The sequence below is a fragment of the Chelonoidis abingdonii genome, chromosome 4, assembly GCF_003597395.2.
Source record: "Chelonoidis abingdonii isolate Lonesome George chromosome 4, CheloAbing_2.0, whole genome shotgun sequence".
In the NCBI taxonomy this organism is placed as follows: domain Eukaryota; kingdom Metazoa; phylum Chordata; order Testudines; family Testudinidae; genus Chelonoidis; species Chelonoidis abingdonii.
The window spans coordinates 19839477-19861243 of NC_133772.1; the positions used below are offsets into that span (position 1 = coordinate 19839477).

At 51.9% G+C, this 21767-nt stretch overlaps 1 protein-coding gene across 2 annotated transcripts in view; it reads left to right on the plus strand.

The window, feature by feature from the left end:
* The window catches only part of SCUBE3 (signal peptide, CUB domain and EGF like domain containing 3), a 102474-nt gene that overhangs the window by 37710 nt on the left and 42997 nt on the right, over nt 1–21767 (plus strand). For both annotated transcript variants that reach the window (XM_032792592.2, XM_032792594.2), the window contains exons 5-6: nt 10231–10356; nt 13089–13205. In XM_032792592.2, the coding sequence (XP_032648483.1) occupies nt 10231–10356; nt 13089–13205 (243 nt within the window). The remainder of the gene's footprint in view (nt 1–10230; nt 10357–13088; nt 13206–21767) is intronic.

Consider the following 21767-nt stretch of genomic DNA (forward strand, 5'->3'; position numbering starts at 1 on the left):
AGGTTTTAGCTGGGGGCCAGTGGTGTTCTGTTATTTTCCTTGTTGGGCCTGTCCTGTAGTAGGTGACTTCTGGGTACCCATCTCACTCTCTCAATCTGTTTCCTCACTTCCCCAGGTGGGTATTGTAGTTTTAAGAATGCTTGATAAAGATCTTGTAGGTGTTTATCTCTGTCTGAGGGATTGGAGCAAATGCAGTTTTATCTCAGGGCTTGGCTGTGGACAATGGATCGTGCGATGTGTCCTGGATGGAAGCTGGAGGCATGTAGGTAAGAATAGCGGTCAGTAGGTTTCTGGTATAGGGTGGTGTTTATGCGACCATCACTTATTTGCACTGTAGTGTCCAGGAAGTGGATCTCTTGTGTGGACTGGTCCAGGCTGAGGTTGATGGTGGGGTGGAAATTGTTGAAATCCAGGTGGAATTCTTCAAGGGCCTCCTTCCCGTGGGTCCATATGATGAAGATGTCATCAATGTAGCGCACGTAGAGGAGGGGCGTGGAGAGGAGGGTGAAGTGAACCTGCCCAGAGTCCTCCGGCCCTGCGGGAACCTTTCCACTGGACTCATACCCTTCCCTCTGTTGTCTTCTCCATCTCTTCCTTTTTCTTCCTTCTCTGCTTCTCATTCTCTCCCTTCCGCTCCACTATACTGCTCTCCACCCTCCTCTTGCTTGGGCTCACCTATCCTCACTGTTCCTGCTGCTCTTCTTTCTACCGGTCTCTCTCCCTCCTCGCTTGATAGCTGGACTCCCCGTGGCCGAGCTGGGTCCAGCATAGGAACCTGTTCACGGGAGTATCTTGTGTTTGGGCTCGGCCAGCACTGATTCGAAGAGGCCAGCTTGAGACACCTGGGGCCTGATTAATTTTTTGTTTTTATTTTTTTAGCGGAGGTGCTGCGCGCTTGCCACTCCCATTGGCTTAAGTTAGAGCTGTGGGCGGTCAGGGCTTCTGAAAGCCAGGTCCGCAGTCTGCTTAATGCTGGGCAGCCTGTACATGGAGGTGCTTCAAATCATTGACCCCTTGATGACAATGCTGCGGGCTGCTGCACAAGAGCCTCTGGGTATGTTATTGGTGGAGCTTGGGTCGGTGGCGCTGTTGACTCATTTGGGGAGACTGCAGCCTCCTGTCAAAGCATTGGTGACCAGCGTTGAGGACAGCTGGGGGCTCCCACCCGCAGGCGGATGGAGATCACTGCAGTCAGTCCCAGCCACCAGCAGAGGGGAAGATAAGGAAATGCCAAATTCTGGGGCTCCTGTGTGTCTCAGCTGGACTGAACCCCAGTGTGATAACCCAGAGGAGTAATGCAAGCCCCTGCCTTCTCCCTCAACAAATCAACCCTCAGACTGGGCCCCAAACCTCCTGCCTCCTGACTTATGTTGGTCTCTGGTTTTCTTGACATCTCTACACTTGCTCAGCTTCTTTTGAATGTACCCAGCAACAGCTCACAGTCTGAGTTAAATCATCGTTAAAGCTGCCCTCGCCCGTTCCTTCTCCCATCTGCCTCTTTCAGCAGTTGGATTTACCTTTATTATCAGCCGGAATTGCGTGTCTATAGATAAATGGTTCAAGGGGCAGGAAACATTGGCTAAAAGAGTAGGGGATTACTCGGCTGGCAGGAAGCAGAAGGTAAGTGCAGGAACAGGCAGGTGTGAGGTTTCTGTGGCTGATCCAGAAGGAATCCTGCCTTCCTGGCAAAGCTGCGCTCCTCAGAACTCTAATCCCGCTCTGGCAACGGAGGTGCGGAAGGAATGATTGAGAAACCCTGGAAGGCGGTCTGTGCAGTACAGGATCAGAACTGGCCATTAAGTCTGCTCTCCTGCCTCCAAGTATTGGCAAAACCAGGCAATTCAGTGAACAGAGAGGAAGAGCCCATAATGCACCTGGCCAGTTGGACAATGCAGATGGTGGGGAGGCGCGGGAAGAGACCGTCCTGACCTTCTGTGGGTGATCAACCAGTGTCCCTGCAGCATGAGGTTTAATTGTCCTCTTTTTATGAGTTGCTGTTGCCTCGGCACTAGAGGCTGGTACCGAGGGAAGCCATAAAGCTGTGGCTGTGGCTGGGGTGTTCTGCAGATTTAGGAGAATCAGAACCTAGACACAATAAATGCATCTTCTGCAGCGAGTGAGTTCTAGAGGTGGGGGGCCCTTCTCTGAGAGGGGAAAGTGCTTAGGGGAGGGAGAATGACAGTGAGGTGAGAGCTTCAAAGAAGGGATAGAAGTCAGTAAATTGGCAGTCTGCACAGGGCCCTGCTGGTTTACGTGAGGGCAGAGCTGGGCCTGCTGCATTTCAGTGTGGCACGCAGGATGCCAGGGGAAAGGCATGACTGTGAGCTGGCAGACGGATGGCGCAGTGCTAGTGTGACGGTGCCTTGCCTGTGTTCCCCATGGGCATGTCTTGCACAGCTATGGACAAGGGGCCTGGTTCCAGCATGGCATGAAGGAGGGGTGCAAGTGGAGAAGGCACAAGCCAAGTGGGGCTCAACTGGGAGAGACTTGAGCAGAGAGAGTCTCTGGGAGAATCTCGGCATGGGAGACTCTTGCACAGCGGGGTGAGATTATGCTGTTCAAGAACGTGGTGCCTGCTGTGAGACCCAAAGCATTGATGGGTCAAAGATGATGAATCGGGAGGTGAAGCATGGCAGCTCACACTTGCTCTTCTAGTGTGAATGTGCAGTGTGGCTCCCAGGAGGCACCTGTTGCCGAAGAAGATGCCAGTTGCCTGTCCTGACTTCTATTGTGGCTGCCGGAGTCTTCTGTTAATAACTCTCCACAGTAGCGTGTATATAGTAACTTACATTCTCTATAGTGCCAAGCATTTTATAGGCCAGATGCAGGGGAACTGCCGACTCCCCCCTGGACGCGCAGGCATCCCCGGGATGGAAGGCAGCTGCTATCTAACAGCTCAGCATGACGCTTTAGGGGAGTGAGTGGAGAAGAATCCTGCGCCCAGGTGAAATTGCCAGCTGCAGCCCTCCTAACCTGGAGCTGGGCCAGCATGCCATAACAAAAATCCTCCTGCTCTTACGTGAAATCCTAGGGCATATTTAATGATGGCACATGTCCTGAAGATGCACCATCCTTGGGCATTGCATCAGTACTGACTTGGAGGAGAGAGTCAGCAAAGGGCCCTCTTGGCAGCCCTGGGGTTATTTTTGGAGGTCTCCCAACTATGTATTAACCCAGCTTAGCTGGTGAGAGCTGCCAGGATCAGAACCCAAGGTGGTGTGGCTGCAGGTTGCATAAACTATGGCTGGTAGTAAATTGAAGCAATAAAAAGCAAGACAAGCCACCGTTTGGATGAGAGGCAAAGGGCTGTGGCTGCTTTTCCCACCAACAAACAGCTCAGAAGTACTGCGTGTGCAAAGCAGATCTCAGAGGGCAGGGGCTGGCCAGGCAGGCCTGGTACTTGGTATTAAAGGAGAGATTGAGCAGTAAGACCGAAGAGCAGAATCTCACTCCAGGGACGGAATTAGGGTCACTGAAAAGAAGCTCGGTTCTGAGCACAGTGGGGTTTTCAGAGCCAGCGTGGAGGCCAGGACTGATGTGGTTTGAACACAGGATGGTTGTAATTACGGACAGCTTGCTTGCCACTGCAATTAGAGATGATCACCATTATCTAGAGCAGAGCTGCGCTGGATATGCCATGTAGGTGATGCAAGGACAGCATGTGTAAGGCAGACAGGGTCCAGGCCTAGCTGCTTTAACCCCTTTTGCACGGACAGCCAGTGCAGCCTTTGGGGGATCCAAAGAAGTGAGATGAGAGCGCAGGGTCAAAAAACCCAAGCGACTGTACGGCAGCCAGAGCCCTGGCAGTACAGAACCTGCCTCCCCTAAGGCTGGCAACAGGCAGCCCATCTTTCCAAAAAACAGTATCAGTTCCCATGTCCCCCAGCCTCTCACTCAGCACCCACCTGCAACCCCAGCTAGGCTTGGAGGGGGAAGTCCCTGAGAGTGGAAGAGCATGGCACGGCAAGCCCTGGAACCTTCGGTTCATCGCCATTAATACACTGTGGATACACTCCCGCCAGCCCCACCTGTGTGCCTGTCCCCAGCCACAGCCGGAACACTGCCCCGTCCTGTGCTCCTCCCACACGGTCCTTGGTGATTTGGGACACAACCCGGGTGTGAAGCGACTGGAGTCTAGGCCCCATGGACGTTGGCACTAATATTAAAGTGACCGCACAAGCCCTTGTCAGCCATGGATTTGTAAGGGGGAAATCCCAGGGACTTCCCTTCTTGTTCTGTGACAGTGGAGAGGCAGGGGTGCGATGGCGGATGTGAACTGTCCCCACTGCTGTACAGCCAGACCCCTGGGAGGCAGTCGCTCCATCCAGCACTGCAGCTTGTCCCATGCATGCTGGGCAGAATGCTCCTTCGGGTCTGTCCCTGCATACTCACTTCTTGATGCCGGTTCTCCCACAGCCCTGCTTTGATCTACCTGGGAAAGAATCGCCCTGCCCCTCCCGTTGCCCTGCTCCAGTGCATTGTACTTATCTCCGAGTGCCCACTGGTGGGAAAGGTATGGGCTCAGGGCAAGAAGACGAGCTTCTGACCGTGTTACACACCTACCCTGGCTCCCCGGAGTGACCCTGTGTTGTGCATGGGGTCCTGTTTGCTTCTGGGTGCTGGATCTGCTGGGACCTGGAAAGGAAACTGTGTAACCCAAGTTTCTAAAGAGAGACAATTAAAATGTAGCAGTAAAAGGCAAGAGACGCAGGATGGGAGCAGGCACCGTGGCAGGGGCTTTGGCCTTTCCCTTTGAGGAGGGACGGTCAGAGCTGGCTTCAGAAAGGCCAGGACACATCTCCCTATGCTAACAAAGTCCTGGGGGTCGGAGAGGAATGCTGAGCCATTTCATAAAAGGCACAGCCTCCTGCAGCCCTGCTCTTAATGGGCAGCTGCTTAATACTGTGTGCTGCCAAGTATGTCACAGCCTCGGCACCTCCATGTGGGGCAGAGAAGCACCGGGCTGTTCTTGTTTGAAAAATAGGGTTAACAGAGGCACCTAGAGGGCTGACACGTTGGATGAAGTGGCGGAAATAGGAATATAGCCCAGGAGCCCTGAATCCCAGCGCCCCCCTCTCCCCCCGGCTCTGATCACTAGGCATCACTCCCTCCAAATCAGGACGAGAACCCTGGAGTCCTGAGTCTCAGCTCCCCCTGCTCTAACCACTGGACATCACTGTCCTCCCCAGGCTGAGAACAGAACCCCGAGGCCTGACTCTACCCCACCTCCCCTCTGTGTTTTTCAGCAGGGTGCCTCTTAGCATGTGGGACATTTCACTGACCCTATTCAAGGTACTCCAACCCCCTGAGGTGCCTTCTCTCAACACCTTGCCCTTGGGATCCTCCATTTTCTTAGCTGTTGGCTCATTTTCCAGTGAGTTCCCTTTGGAAAGGCTGCCGTTGCTGACACCTCTAAGCCGAGCCAGTCACCTGCCCTGTGGCGCCCTTAAAATGTTCACACAGTTAGTTCCCCTTTCCCCACCATAAAGCACCCCCAAAAGGCCCTGGGTTTGCAACTCTGTGTTCCCCAGAGGGAGCCAAAGCCCTCCCCTTGAACTGGCCACATCTGTGCATCACACGGCAGGCAGACTCCTCGTGGGGTCTGAGCACTCAGCATGGAATCTCTTCCTGGAACCAGGCTGTGCGTGTGCCCACCCCAGGTCTCTGCGCTCCCCTCGGCTGGCTGTGGGTTTTGTTAAATGTTATATAAACTCCTGTCAATGCTCCATTCAGCACCCGCTGGACCCAGCTTTTTGCAGCTGAGGTTACAGGTGACCTTTCCTTGTCTCCCGTCTGGCTGTAGCCGTCAGCAGCTCCTCAGCTGAGTCGGGGCGGGGGGAGGGGGCAGAGAGGAAAAGGAGACCTTCCCGGGGAAGTAGGGGGGACAGGGGAGGGGAGGTGCATGGCTAAGATAACAAGAGACATAAGCCCAGCAGCTCCCCAAACCCTCCCCCCCCTGCCCTTTCCCCTGCAGCTCCTCAGGGCAGCCAGGATGTAAATCCTGCCTTGGTTGTCAACACTTCATGCAGCTTATGGGCACAGACAGAAATTACGTTGCCGCCCGCTCCACGCTGCTGCCTTAGGAATCCCCTGGGGCACATGTTGAAATGGGAATGCGAGCTGCCGCTGCCTGGTCCCTGGCTCCTTTCTCCTCTCTCTGGGTGCTTTATTACCCAGCATAAACAATGCTCTGATTATATGTATGTGTGTGGATAGGCCTCTAATCACAACCATACCCTCCGTGTTCCCATCTCCTCACCTGTGCATGGGGCATGGCTCTGGGAAGCTTCTTGCAGGCAGCCCTTGCAGGGCATTCCTGCAACACTAGGGTGTCTGCCCTGGTAGGCCCAGGGCCCATATGGCCCACCCTGAGATGAGGCGTTACAGTTCTATTGTCCCTTGGCCCGAGTGCTTAGCCAATATTCAAGGCCCTTGGCAGGTTGTTTCCAGTAGGAGGAGAAATGGATCATCTGAGTCAGGTATTTGTTTGGTGCAATCCTACTGCTTTACTGAGAAGGCACGCAAAGTCCTGGTTCCCTGAACTCAGAACGGACCAGCAACAGCAAGCGGTTTCCTTGCTTGCAATTCTCAAGCCTGCCTCACCGGCCAGTCCTGTGCCCCAACGAGTTCTGTGTCTGCTCCCTCTCAGGGCCACGCTCATGACTGCTTCTCGGGCTTTCTGCCTCGCACACCCACACAAACAGCTGCAACCAATCAATGTCCTCACCTCCTGCATCTGTAATTGGTCCCCAGGGAACCCCCTCTTATGTTCTCCAAGTTAGTGCATGTTCTGACTTGCCCATGCAGCCCAGCGCCTTGGGCAGTGGCTTCTAATATTTGTTACTTTCCTCCATAAAAGAGCTTAGTTGCTTCTTCCATTGAGCTGGAATGAAAGGTAGGTGGCAGCCCCATCAGCATAAGTGAGATCTGCCATGTGGATGGAAGACACACTTGCTGGCAGCCGTAAGCAACTTCCAGCATAGCAGTCCAACACGTGTTGATCACATTGGGCCAGGCCTAGCTGAGTCTGAGATGCTCCGTCTTGGCTCTGAACTGACTGGATCTCTGCTCTCCTCAGGGGCCCAGCCATGATGGGATTGGGACTGCATCTTGGTCAACCCCACCCTGAGTGGGAGTGGGATGGGATGAGCTGAGATGGAAGTTGGAGCCACCTGAGGGAGAGGGACCGGGAGGTTGATTAGACCTGGTTGGTTGCTCTCGGCTTTCAGCACTGGGAGAGGCCAATGCACTGGCTCTCCGACTGGATGTAGGATGTGTTGGAGTAAAATTTTCCTCTGGATGTTGCTTTCCCCTAGTGTGTGTCTCTCTCATGGCCAGTAAGAATCTTGCTTTGGGCTAATTCACACCAGTCACTTTACAAAGGGGACGGGGGCCAGCGTCCCTCTCCGCAGTTTTACAAATGGGGAAACTGAGGTATAGCTGTCATAAACAGATAGCTACGGGTTAATGTTTCTTTTACCTGTCTAAGGATTTACAAAGGGACCAAACACTGACCAGAGACCAATCAGAAACCGGATTTTTCAAAGTCAGGAGGGAAGTTTTGGACTCTAAGTTTTTGTCTGTCTCTCAGCTATGAGAAGCTTCTTCTTCTCTAATCTTCTGTGTCAATTGTAATACAGGTAGAAAAACATAAGGCTTTATGTTGTTTTGGGGGTATTTACATGTGTGTAACTTGCTGGAAGTTTCAAATTGGTATCTTTTTGAATCAGACTGTTTATTCATATTTTCTTATAAGAATAGCCCTGTATTGTCATCTTGTTGCAGAGTTATATTCTATATCTTTTCTTTCTTTTTTTTATATAAAGTTTTCTTTGTAAGACTTGTTTGAGTTTTCTCTCTGGTGGTTAAGGAACAAGGGGAGGGAATCTCTTTGTGTTAGATCTACGGAGGGTAAGCTCTGCAGCACCAGGAGTTGGTGGGAGGGGGAAGAGATAGGATCATCTCTTTTCCTGTATTTGGGTTTTCTTTGTGGAATAAAGGAGACATGCTTCTTGGTATTGTGATGTAAGAGTGCATCAATACTCTCGATTAGCCCAGAGAGGAAAGTTAGGGTGGAGAGGGAGAGGGAAGGGAAGTGGTTTATTTCCTTTGTTGGAGACTCAAAGCATCTGAGTCTGGGGTTCCCAGGGAAGAGTTTGGGGGCTCAGATGTACCAGGCACTGATTCCTGATGGTGGCAGCGAGATAAGATCCAGCTTGGTAATAAGCTTTGGAGGTTCATGCTCGAGCACCCAGATTTTGGACGCTCAGGTCCAGATTTGGGAAAGAGGCTTATGATAATAGCAAAGGGAAAGGACTCCCTGTAGCCAATTCAATAAGCCATTGGCAGAGCTGGGAATAGAACCCAGAAGTCCTGATGCCAACGCGTGTGGTTTGACAGCAGCCTTCCTCCGTGAGCTGCAGAATAAGCTGGGCTTCTGCCCTAAGGCTCCGCTGGCAAAGTCTCCAGATGGCGTTTGTGCCTGGTCATTACAGAATGCCCCTTTGTGGTCTCACGTGCGGCTCAAGGCTGATCTTATACAGCCCCTCCAGGAGCCGAGGCACCGTGAGGGGAAACCACGCCAGGCTGTGCACCGGCGCACCAGGGCCGCAGGTCAGCGGTGGCAGCCTGTGTGGAAGAGGCTGTTGCATGCCACTGTCTGGCGGGGACGGCTCTGCAGGTGCAGAGTCGAGCCCTCTCTCGCTCCCACCTGCAGCGGCCTGCCAAGAAGAACAGCGACAGCAAAGAGCGGAAGGGACCCGCGGTGCTGCCGGCAGCAGAAATCTGAACCGTGGGCCTGCAGAGGATGCTTCGTGGCTTGGCCTGCGGGGACCCGTTCCCCCATGGTGTTCCGTGGCAGAGGAAGTTCCATGATGGGGATGAAGTGCTTTGTAGGTTGTGGAGAGGGGCTGTGGGCAGACAGGGTGCCATGCACACCCCACCCCTGGCCTGGCTGGGAAGTGCTGCCACCCCACATAACCTCCACCATGGCTGAATGCTGCCCTGGGGCTGGCTGCTGTTGTCAGGCTGAGGCCAGGCTGTTGGGTCAGCACTGTGAGCTGGGCTGGAGCCAACATCAAGGACCCATAGTAACCCCAACAGCTGCCCCATACAGTGTGACAGGTCCACCCAGCCCTGGCAGCCCAGAGGCCGCTCCAAGTCCTACCAGCCCTGTGTGTCCAGGGGGAAGCCTGGCTTCAGCTCCTGTTGATGGCAGGTGGCCGATACAGGGTGATGGATGCTGTCAGGCTGGGGACATTGCTCTGGACTCAGCCTCCATGCACTCAAAACAATCTAGGGTTGTGAGTCAGCAGCGCCCTGTTTAGTTTGCAGCCTAGATAGCCCAGACAGCATCGTCAGCAGCTAATGCTGCCTCTGGCACGTTGACAGCCCAGCCTTCCTAGAGCTGTCCAGCCCCTCCCAGGGAAACAGCCCTGGGCACCTTGGCACAGCTCCTTGCTGCTGAAGCCACTGGGGAGCGGAGCAGAGCAGGCAGACAGGCCAGATTCAGGGAGGATAATTGGTGGGGGGCTATGGATGGTGGCGAGCAGGCAGAGTGGGGGTAGGGAAGGGGAAGAGAGGAAGGACCCTGGGTGCAGAGGGGTGCAGTGGGGCTGGACGGTGGGGGCTGAGCATGGGGAGGAGGTTGAGGGTGGGCAAAGCGGGAATGGAGGGGAAATGGGTACTGAGGGTGGAGGGAGAGTGGGCAGTGGGGCAGGAGGAAGAAGTGATGGTGCTGTGGTGGATGGAGATGGGGAATGAGCATGCCAAGGATGGGTGGTGATGGATGCCATGTGTGGGATGGGGAAGGTGGAGCTGGGTTTCAAACATGGAGGCATGTCCTGGATGGATCTGTCCCAGGCTGGCAAGAGGGGTTTGAAGGGAGTCAAAGGCATTTTGGGGTGGGGATGAGGTGCATGTGGGGCGAGGAGAGGGTTATAGAGGGTCTTGTGTTACTTGGCTATGTGGAGAACTGTCCTCGGAGAGCCCTAGGCAGGGCTGTGGGATGCTTCCCCCAGGCACTCACAGGCAACAGAGGTTTCAGTGCAGGCTGGGCTTGGCTCTAGACTATGCCCAAGTAATCTGGCCCCTCTGAGATAGTGACCGTCTTGTATTCAATCCTAGCCAGCATGAAAGAAACTCACCCTTCATCCCAGACCCTCCTTGGCCCTATGCCCAAGCCCTGCAGGGGAGCGGTGGAGCTTTTATGTGTTTTCTTCTCTCTTTTAGAAGGAATGAACTGCATGAACAAGAACCACGGCTGTGCGCACATCTGCCGGGAGACCCCCAAGGGGGGCATCGCCTGCGAGTGCCGGCCGGGCTTCGAGCTCACCAAGAACCAGCGGGATTGCAAACGTAAGAGCCCGGTGCCTGGCTGCTCCTCTCCCCGCCTTTGCTTGTGGCTTCAGCCTGGGGGATACCAGCCCAGCCTTGTGTCATGAGACCCACCTTTCTCAGGGGGCTTCGGGCCTTGACGCAGCTCCATGGCAATCACCATTCCTTTGTAAAGTTAATACATGGCTCTCCAGACTCCCATCCCCTGCTCTAGGCCGCCCTCTCCGCCCACCCAAGGAAATGAACCTCAGACCCCTAGTGCCCAAACTTCCTGCATTAAACAGTAGACTCAGGAGTCCTGACGCTATCTCTTCCTTCTCTGAGCGCTAGACCACACTGCTCCCCCAAGTCTGGGAGCAAAACCCCAAATCCTTGACTCCCAGTCATCCTGCATTAAGCTCTAGGCTTCCCAGATCCAGATAAAGAACCCAGGAGCCCTGGTGCCCATTCCTCGGCCCCCGGCTCTAACCACTTAGACCACATCACCTTGCACTGCTCTGCACTTTCCTCCTACCATCTAGAAATCAGACCAGGGAGTCCTGACTCCTAATAAAAGCTTAATAACACCCAGTTTCCAAATGGGTTGATTCTCTGAGGTTTAAGGGCCGTGTTTCCAGCCAGCCTCCTTCACTGCTCTTGCAGCATCTGTTGCAGATGCCTATCTGCCTGCCCAGCTTTCCAGTGGTTTGCCTATGCCGTTGTGTCCGTGGGTGCAGGCCACTCCCTGCCCAGGCTGAGGCGACCCCAGATAATGCAGAAGTAATTAAAATGGGGTCCCGACGGCTCAATATCCCCCAGTGAGATCTTTACAAAATCCCATTGCTCCCTCTTCACAGAGCTTCAGAGCTCATTGTTTTGCAGAGACAACAGGCCAGAGTCACCTCTGGTATAACACTGCATGGACTTCAACACTTTTCCTGGGCCGAGCCTGCTGTCTGATCAGCTTTAGTCTTAAAGTAGAAGATTATCTCACTCTAGTGATTGGCACCAGAGAACCACAAGAATCATCTGCCCGGGGACTCGCTGTTGTCAGCTCCTCTGATCTCAGGCCAGGAATTCACTGCTGCTGCCAAGATTTTAATTTTTTTAAAAAAATATTTTATTTATTTGATTGTTGTTTTATTTGTTCTCAGCAGCGAGGATGAAATGGAGCTCGAATCCAGTAAACCAGTTCTCACTCTGGGCTAAGTTAAAAGAGCAACTTGCCTGCTTAAGAACATCGGGTCGGATTTTCAAAGCACCTAAGTGACATAAGAGTTTTTGAAAATCCCACGCATCCCCAATAACAAAATTTTTATTACTGAATAAACATTACCATGCTGGACCAGATCAGTGGTCTTTGTAGCCCACTCTCTGACACTGGCAAGTAGTAGATGCCTATGAGAAAGAAGCAAGAAACCCCATGGCAGTGTCATCTGCTAAGATTTCTGCCGCGAAAGTCAGAGACTTAGAAATGGCTGAGGAGGATTTCTTTTTAACTATTGTGACTGAGACTTTCCAAGCTGCCTAAGGGATTGGGAATTGGGAAGCTAAATCTACTAGGTAGAATTACATTCAGCTTAAAAATTTCTCCAAACCCTGGATTTTAAATCCTTTCATAAATTTTAAATTTAAACCATCCAAGGTCTCCCGGATGGTTTAAATTTAGTCTTGGAGCTAAACCCTGTTGTTCTGTGTATTTGGGACTGTCCTGTCAGTTTCTGTTCCTGTAGAATTGAAGGCCAAATGGGACCGTTGTGATTATCTAGTCTGACCTCTTGCATAACACAGGCCAGAGAATCCCACTTGCTCCAAGCTAATAATTATTATTATTTTCATTTCTGCTACTTGTGTTTCCTTGGGGTTTGCACTTGGTACCTCCAGCACTATAGGCAGGAAGCCCACCACTGGGCCATGATGCCAGCTCCCTACTTCCCCTTTGAATTGTGTAAGGTATTGTTCTCCAAGTAGCGATGAAATGGCAACAACTTTCAGTCACTACCAATTGGGGCCAAGATTTTCAAAACTGACTAGCAATTTTGAGGGCCCAGCTTGGGGCACCTTAATGGGCCCTGATTTTCATGGGTGGGTGTTCAGCACTTTCTGACTTTCAAGCCCCTTTAAAGTGTCTGAAGTCGAGCACCCAGAATCACTCGTCACTTCTGAAAATCTTGACCTAGGCTGGATTTGAACTCGCAACCTAGGGTGACAGGATCTAGATCTGACTCACTCTAGAGCCGCTCGTTCCTCTCACCTTACTTTGGCTGGTTTTTTCACGCGGCTCTCAGCCTTCCACCTCTAGGACACCAGTTTAAACGTGGCCCAGCTGGGTATTAACTGAAAGTTGCTACCATGGGATGGTGCATTGGGCAGTGTGAGTCGAGCTGGGAAGATGAGTTCTCAGTAGGCAAGTGCCCCCATGACAAAAATTGAGAAGAAAGGCCAGAGACACAAAGGACTATAGGGATAGAACGTCTCTCTCACATCCCTAGAGATGATCTAGATAGCTTGAGCATCAGGTACTGGGTCAGATGGGCCAGTGCCTTGATCAGGATGCCTGACTAAATGGATCGTTTAACCTAATTCATTGTGGCAGGAGATGGGATGCTGGCATAAAGGGACTGTTTGGTGTGACAATTCCAATCTCCAGACAGCCTGCATTCCCCTGCTCATGTGCATTCCAGATCAAGAGCGTAGGATGATGATGTTTGGAACCTGCTCCCTGCTCTAGGCTGTTGCTGACTTCTTGACTGTGGGTTCTTTGCCCCCTGCAGTGACCTGCAACTATGGAAACGGAGGATGCCAACACACGTGTGACGATACAGACCAAGGGCCCAAGTGTGGCTGCCATGTGAAGTTTGTGCTGCACGCTGATGGGAAAACATGCATAGGTAGGTGAAAGCTGTAGCTTAGATCACACCTGTGTGTATCTGTGTGTGCGCTCTGGCTGGCCTGTGGATTTCAGTGCACTTGCACTAAGACTACTTGCTTACCAGGCTGCTGCCCCAGACTCCACTGAAGTTCACTGAATGCTCCCTCTCCTACCTGTAACACTCACTGGCCTGGGATCCAGAGCTGTACAGAGAGGGTCAACACTGCTATGAAAGATTTATTCTCTGATTTGTCTCTGTCCAGCCAAACAATTGGCTCTGGATCCCACTGAAAGTACCAGCTCTGCAGGCTTCCAGACATTGTGGAGTTTTCTCCCACAAGAAATCTAGGGATTCTAAAGAGCAGCACAGGGAGGGAGAGAGAGAGAGAGAGAGAGAGAGTGTGTGTGTGTGTATGTGTGTGATCCAACTCAGCTGCACATCATAAGCCCTGTACTGCTGTCCAGTAATTGGAGAGTCTCCTTTAGTTCAAATGGACTAACAATAATTGGTTGATTAATAGAGCTGGACCAGAATTGGACTCAGTATGTTTGAGGGTGTTTCTAAGTAATTTAGCAAGGGTGGGGGAGCCTTTTGTACAGGCTTAATTAATGCACAGATCTATATATATTATATGACAGCATGTATTGTAATTGCAGACACTTGTATAGGGTATATGTGCATTCATTCATTTGCTCTTGTGAACATGGTCAGGTGGATAGTTGCATGTGCGTGCCCAGTCCTGTTCTCACACTCACACACTTTTGAGCAGACACATGGGAAAGTTCTCTAGGAAAAGAATTAGAATGCCTTGAATGAGGAATCTGAAGCTTTGTTCTGGGCTAGCTGTTATCTTCCCTTGTGTCGTTATCCTCTAGTCTTTGGGGAAGGATGAGTGGAGGATTAAGACTTGGACGTGAGTCTGTTCCCAGCAAGAACTTGGCACTATGAGGTCTCAGCCCACCAACAATTGTCTTGCAAAAATGAAAAAAACAGAACCCAACAATTCCCTAAATCAGCTTTTTTTCTCTCTCTGTGTTTTCAAATTGTAAAACATCAAACAGAGATAGAAGTTTTACGAGTTTCAGATGCTTGCGCAGCTTAACAGCTGATTTGATTTAAAAAAATGTTACATTTGGGAAGTGATTAAGTCCACAAATTGCTGTAAACATGTTAGCTCTTACTGAAAAATAAAAAAGGAATTAAAAGCAACTGAGAGATTTAGCTCTTCAAGCTCCTGCTATGCAGGCACAGAAAATGCCCTGCACACGAGGCAGCTTCGTTTTACAAGCTAGCACTGGGAAAGCCCATCTCATCCCTCTCCTTGGCCTGTGACTGTTCCCTGTTTCACACATGTGATCTGTCCAGTCTAACTTTACCCCTCCCAAGGAACAGGGCTCCTACCCCTACCTCCTGGGAGATAATTCCCCACCCTCAGAGATCTCTCTGCCAGGAAAATTTTTCTGACATTCAGACCCCAAGTTTTCCCTTCCTTAATTTCATCACATTATACCTAATTCTACCCCCTTTTGCCCCCCTAAATAATCTCACTCCTTCCTTGGTGTTTACAGATATATGTGTCCTGTTATCCTGTTCCACCTTAGATTTCAGTGAGCCAATCTCTGTGTATTTACTTCTATTCATCTCTCCCTCTTACCCCCCGCCCCCCAAACATCTGTATTACTCTCCTGTGCACACCCTGCAGTTTGTCAATATCTTTCTGGTACCAAGTATCAGAGGGGTAGCCATGTTAGTCTGGATCTGTAAAAGCAGCAAAGAATCCTGTGGCACCTTGTAGACTAACAGACGTTTTGGAGCATGAGCTTTCGTGGGTGAATACCCACTTTGTCAGATGTATTCACCCACGAAAGCTCATGCTCCAAAATGTCTGTTAGTCTATAAGGTGCCACAGGATTCTTTGCTGCTTTTTCTGGTACCAGGGTATTTACTCCCTGGTGCTCTTGCACCAGAACCATATAGATCCTGTTCTCTCACCTGTTGAAATCAATGGCAAAGCTCCCATTAACTTCAGCGGGAGCAGGATTGACCCCAAGGAGAGGAACTAGTGCCTCCGTGCTCTGGGATGTGGTGCCTCTACCTAAGCAGCCCCAAGCTGCTTCCATCTTTTTGGGGGGCAATATTGAACCGCAAATGCCTGTCTAAATTATTGGCCACCATCATCACTCCTAGACGTCTCCCAGCCCTGCTGCTTCTCCAGTCTCCCCTTCCCATTGCACAGCTCTGCTTGGGAAGTCAGTGCCCCTGGGTGTGTTAGCACTTGCATTTCCTCCTGAGTTGAACCTCATTGTGTTTGGGTTGTTTTCTGATAACGTTCCCAGTAACTCTGGCTCCCTTGGAATTTCTCTGTCCTCCCTGGTGTTTTCAGCCCCTCTGATAGAGAATTATCTGTAAATGTAATGAATGGGCAGCTTCAATCTTGGTTCTGCATCATTAACGAAGAGATTCAACTAGACTGGCCCTAAGCTCTCTGAGACAGAGACTGGCTTTTCATTCTGCGTCTGTACAGTGCCTAGCATTATGGGCTCCTGGCCCAGCACTAGGGCTCTTAGACGCTACCACAGTACAAATGATAAATAATCATTAAGCATGCTAGTCTCTGTGGTACCTCTCCTTGCTTTGATGCTCTTTATTACCCTTTTTCCATGTCCCTTCGGCCTCTTTTCGATCCTCCTACCTTCCACTTTCCAATCACAGTTGTATTATTCTAACAACAAAAAAAGTGCAACTGAGTGACCAGATCTAGTCTTTATAAACCATTGCTCATGTTTTCATTATCTTCCAGCAGTTGAGTGATTTTTCCCCCACCCTCCCTTATTCATTGTATCATTAAACGAACAGCAGTCATGGCCAGGACCGGCCTCCTTGCCTTTCTTTGAAGTTCAGTACCGTATTTACATTTCTCCACTCTCATGGCAACGTCTCAGATTTCTACCAAAAAAAAAATTTAAAAAAACCCAGTGGTATGGTAAATTGGGTTGCAGATTCCCTTGAGAGAATCTTTCTTCTACAGACTGCAGTTTTTTTCTATGGTCTTAACAGGGAAAAAGACGAGGGGGCAGATTTTTCAAAGTATTTAGGTGCCTAAAGATGCAGATTGCTTAGCAGAATTAGATGTGTAACGGCCACTGACTTCAATTGCACTTAGTCACCTAACCTGCTTAGAGCTTTGTAATTCCCAGTCGGCCCCTATTTGCATCTTTAGGTGCTTCAATTTCTTTGTAAATATGTTGGATTTTTCCAAATATTCCCTTGCATTCTCTGTGCACAAGTCAGGCAGGGCTCCTTCCATCCTCTGGCCTAACCATTCCTGCTGTGCCTGGGAAATCTAGTGGTTAGAATTGAGAACTGGGTGCTCTGGACACCTGGGTTCCACTCCTAGCTCTGCCACTGACTTACTCTGTAACCTTAGGCAAGACATTTCAGTGGTATGTGCTTCTGTTTACCCACTAGTAAAATAGGGATAATACCCACCTTTCAGGACACCAGAGCATTAATGTCTAGCTAGTGTTTTGAGGTCCTCATTTGAGGCTGTACAAGCCTTCAGGATAATGTTTTGATGGGGCTCAGCAGTGTCTAGGGATTTAGGGGACACAGCTCATAGGGCCTGATTTTTAGAGGGTTTCAGTGCTCAGACATTTAAGGTATCTCATCAAGTTGAGGCCCAAAATCACCAATCTCTTCCAAAAACCTTGGCCAAAGAATCTTCTTTCATGTTTTCCCAGCCCCTTAGAAAACATTTTCCTGTGCGATTCAGTACGTATAGTTTATCTTCCCGCTAATTCACCTCCATGCATGAAATTAAATACAGCCACGAAGTATTTTAGTAGTAACATTGGCCAATCCTGACTAGCCGCTGATGCTGCACTCTGGACTCATCCCAGAGGGTCTGTTCACTGCATCCACTCTGCCGCTCCTTCCTCCTGCAGCCATGTGAGTTACAGACATAGCATCCCTTTCAAACTGGGCCAGCTTCCAGCATTGCCTGGCCCTTTGTCTGGTGAGCCACGCTCTCCACTTGGCTACACCTGGCTGTGCTGATCAGTGTGAGTGAAGCCAGGATCCACCCCGGCACAGTTGGTAGCATCGGAGTGCAGCTGAGTCCCCTAACTGCGCCCGCCTTGAACAGTGCAGGATTGTGCTGCCGTCTGTGACTAACAGGCAGCCAATCCTGGCTTCCCTACAGGGATGCCCGGACGACAGATTTATAGTCAGGCAAGAGGCTTAGGTACCTGCTTGGATATTTATAACTGCTCTTTTTTGTTTTATGGCCGAGTCTCAGCAGACAGCTTCCTTTGCTCGCCCCAGCCCTCCCCCTCCCTTCTCCATTTCCTCTGAAATACTTCATCATTTCAAGGGGAATAAAGTTTCCAGGGAGGAGAGTGCAAACCTGCTCCCCAGGCTGAGAGCTTTGAAATTGAATGCGGTGTGTTTGAAGGGCCGCTGGGAGCAGGCTTCTCATGCAGGTCTCCTTCAGCTCACACCAGCCGGCAGGAAGCGGGGTGGCTTCATTTGAATGACAGTTTCATTAGGCCGCAGCCGGTGTTTTTCATTTTTCTGCTTTTTATTGCTGCTTTTAAAAATGCAGATAATGAATAACATGCCTCTGAGCAGAGCAGGGGCCAGCCCTCATGACTCCCACCCTGGCTCCAGCACCGAGACGGGGAGGCTGATGACCTTATGTATTTATGTTTATTCTCTAAAGCAGCCTTTTCAACAGCCCCAAAACCCGCCCCACCCTGTTGATTAAAGTGCTTTGCAGCGCGTTGGGTCAGGTCAGCCTCACACGATGGGAGGGGCTCGTTCCGTCCGCTGTTAGAGACGCCAGAGGAAAGCAGCAGGCCGTAGTTGTGCGCTCAGCCCTGGACTTGAGGCTTTGTGGTTCCATATGGAGAAAACATGTCTGTGAGATGCACTGTCACTGATGGAGGTGTCAGTCACCCTCCTAAAGTGCTCCCCAAACGGGTGGTTTATGCTCTCCAGAAATGGCAACACTGATTTATACCACGCTCCCCAGACGCACCAGCACTGCCCCCGCATTGCGATATAGCACGCTCCCCAGACGTGCCAGTGCTTCCCCCGAATTGCGATGTAGCACGCTCCCCAGACGCGCCAGCGCTGCCCCCGCATTGCGTTATAGCACACTCCCCAGACGCACCAGCACTGCCTCCCCATTGTGATAATAGCACGCTCCCCAGATGCCCCAGCGCTGCCTCCCCATTGCGATGTAGCATGCTCCCCAGACATACCATTGCTGCCCCCGCATTGCGATATAGCACGCTCCCCAGACGCGCCAGCACTGCCCCTGCATTGCAATATAGCATGCTCTCCAGACACGCTAGCGCTACCTCCCTATTGCGATGTAGCACGCTCCCCAGATGCCCCAGCGCTGCCCCCGCTTTGCGATATAGCATGCTTCCCAGACACGCCAGTGCTGCCCCTGCATTGTGATATAGCCTGCTCCCCAGACACCCCAGCGCCTCTTCCCATTGCAATGTAGCACGCTCCCCAGACGCGCCAGCACTGCTCCTGCATTGCAATATAGCACACGCGCCAGTGTTGCCCCCGCATTGCGATATAGCATGCTCCCGAGATGCACCAATGCTGCCTCCCCATTGCAATAGTGCATGCACCCCAGACACACCAACACTGCCCCCGCATTGCGATATAGCACGCTCCCCAGACGCGCCAGCGCTGCCTCCCTCTTGCGATATAGCACACTCCCCAGATGCACCAGTGCTTCCTCCCCATTGCGATATAGCTCCCCTGGTGCCAGCGCTGCTTCCCCATTGCATCCCCTCTGTATTAGGCTGTTTAGTGGATGCAGGGAAAGCGGGTTTGTGTCTAGGGTGGAGCATAACTCAGCTGGCAGCTTGGAAGCCGGAGGCTTGAGTTAGCAGGAAACATGACTGGAGCAGGAGAACGAAATGTAGTTTGGCCTTTAGAGCAGCGGTTCTTGAGTTTTATCATACAGTGACCCACACTCAGCCACCTGCAATGGGTCCTCCTCAGATGCTCCCAGAATCCTTTGCCTTGGTCCTGTGGGCTTATGGAGCACTCCTGGCATCAGAGGTGGACCCAGATGGGCAGGAGGCCAGGGACTAGGAAAGAAGAACATCCTCTGCCCTCTTCCCAGGCATCTTGAAGAGATGCTGAAAGATCCAGAGCTACTGAGCACGTGCGTTATCGAGGACAGTTGGTCTGCAGAATGAGCCATGCATGGGGGATTTGGAGGTTGGGAGAAAAGATGGTCTGTGAAGGAATCTTGCTCTTGCAAAACATCTACAGAATGGAAGAGCCACTGATATGGGGTGGATTTTTGCTTTCCTCTGAAGCATGGAGCAGAGATCCGATCAGGAGTGGCACACTCTGTGTTCTCGTGTCCTCAGCTTTGTGGCTTGTGGGCAGGGGCAGCTCCAGGCAGCAGCATGCCAAGCGCGTGCTTGGGATGGCAAGCCACGGGGGGCGCTCTGCTGGTCGCTGCACGGGCGGCAGGCAGGCTGCCTTTGGCGGCCTGCCTGCAGAGAGTTCACTGGTCCCGCCGCTTTGGCGGACCTCCCGCAGGCATACCGCTGAATCCGCGGGACCGGGGACCTCCCACAGGCAGCCTCCCTGCTGTGCTTGGGGCAGCAAAATACCTAGAGCCGCCCCTGCTTGTGGGTCATCGGGAATCCCAATGAGCGTGAGTTCCAGTATGTATCAGTTTAGTAACTGGCTCCCCCTCTCTCTGGGGGAATGCCGATGGATTGCATGCCCTGGGGTCACCGGGTGAGTTGGCCCTTTAAGGCAGCTGGGGCTCAGTGCTTTGACTCCCGATGTGGAGAGGAGGAGGGACACAGAGTCAGGTGGGTAAGAGCAGGCCTGCTGGGAGCTAAGAGCAGCCTGTGGGGCTGCTGACCCAGGGACTCCAGGGAGAGGAGACTGAGAAGTCAGGGCTCTTTAACGACCAGGAGGACCGGCACTGTAGGAAGAAGATGGGGCCACTTTGGAGCGCGGGGGCTAGATAGTCTGGCTGTATCGGGTCACCAAGCCTGAGAACCCATAATGGAGGTGGGCCTGGGCTCCCACTGTGCTGCCGTCTAGAGACCTCTGCTGCTACCAAGGGGATGATTAGATCCCAGGTGGGCTGGAAGATTGGTGGAGGGGGACAGACCTTCAGAGGGAGGAATGAGGCCCGGGCAAAAGATCTGGGTTTGTGTTGGTTTGGATTATTTGGGGTGAACTTTGGGACTTAGCCAGCGGGCTAAGTTGCTTCAGCAACTAATAGAGCCATCGGACACGAGGAGAAACTGAGGTAGGGTCTGACATTGGATATAGAGGGACCTTGCGTTTGATTAGGTCTTTTTCCATCTTTAATAGCGCGGATCCTGTGAGCCCCTCTACCAGGCTGCTCTATCCTTTCTCCTTCTCAGTGTGAGTAGAGGGGTGCACATCATCACACAGCTTTTCTGCCCCCTGTATTATCCAGGGTGTGTGGGGTCGCGCCATGCAGGGCAGCATTAATAGGGAACTAATTCAGTCACTGCTTAGTCTGCCAGCCAGCAGGCCAGTTGGTGCCAACTGTGACAGTGCGTTCTATGGCATGGACCTCTGTTCATGGGCTGAGACCCACCCAACTTATTTTGCATAGGATGGGGGCACTGACCAAACTTTGGATAGCAATAGCTTTTGGTCGCTTCTGGGTTCAAGGCTCCTTATCCCATTAATGATTTCCCTGAGCCACTCCCAAAACTCACTGGGCAGCCCTGAACCAGGTTGCCAGTCCCCTGCAGCTGGACTCCCCCATCCTGCCTCACATCCCGCTCATTCTGTTGGCCATAATGGGGTCAGCATATTACAGGCAGATCTTCCTCCCTCAGAGGGCCCGTTCTTTCCCCAAGGCTCCAGTCTGACCCCCCTTTATCCCAACATGGGGAGTGCAGACCTATGCCCAAGGTAGATAGATGACGTTTGCATCAGTGCAGTTGGCTTGAGCAGCTGGAAGATGTTACATGGTGTTCTAAGGTGGGAAGGGGCATGGTGGGGCTGGGGCAGCATTTCCTGGTGCATCTACAAGACGTCGTCTTCTCCTACTGAGTTCCCCCACAATCACAAGAGACTGACCGTACAGGAGATACTCCCTCTTTGTTGCTGCAAAGGAAGGGAGTGAAAACCCCTGCCCATGTGCCCTGGGGGCATCCTCCCCCCCCCCCACCCCTCCAACCGCTGGTTTGTCCAGCATGGACATTTGGGGCAAATCCTGGTGGCAGAGTAAGGTCCCGGGTGCCAGTTAGGATTTGCCCCGTACTGAGTGCTGCAGAGAGCCGAAGATCTGAGGTGTCTGGGAGCAGATCGCACTCCTCTCTCTTTACCTTCTCACCTTCCTCCTCTCTTCGACTCCGTCCTGGCCCCTCCATGCGGTCTCACCTGCCTCTGGAGTTTATTTCTCGTTAAGCCCTTTGCTCAGACACTCTGATTGTCTCTCATCGCCTCACCATCCCTGGGGAATAATCAGTTCCACATGGGCCGTGCATGTATGGGGGAAGCACTGCCCAAACGCTCACCTTCTTTGTCTGCCAGGTTCCT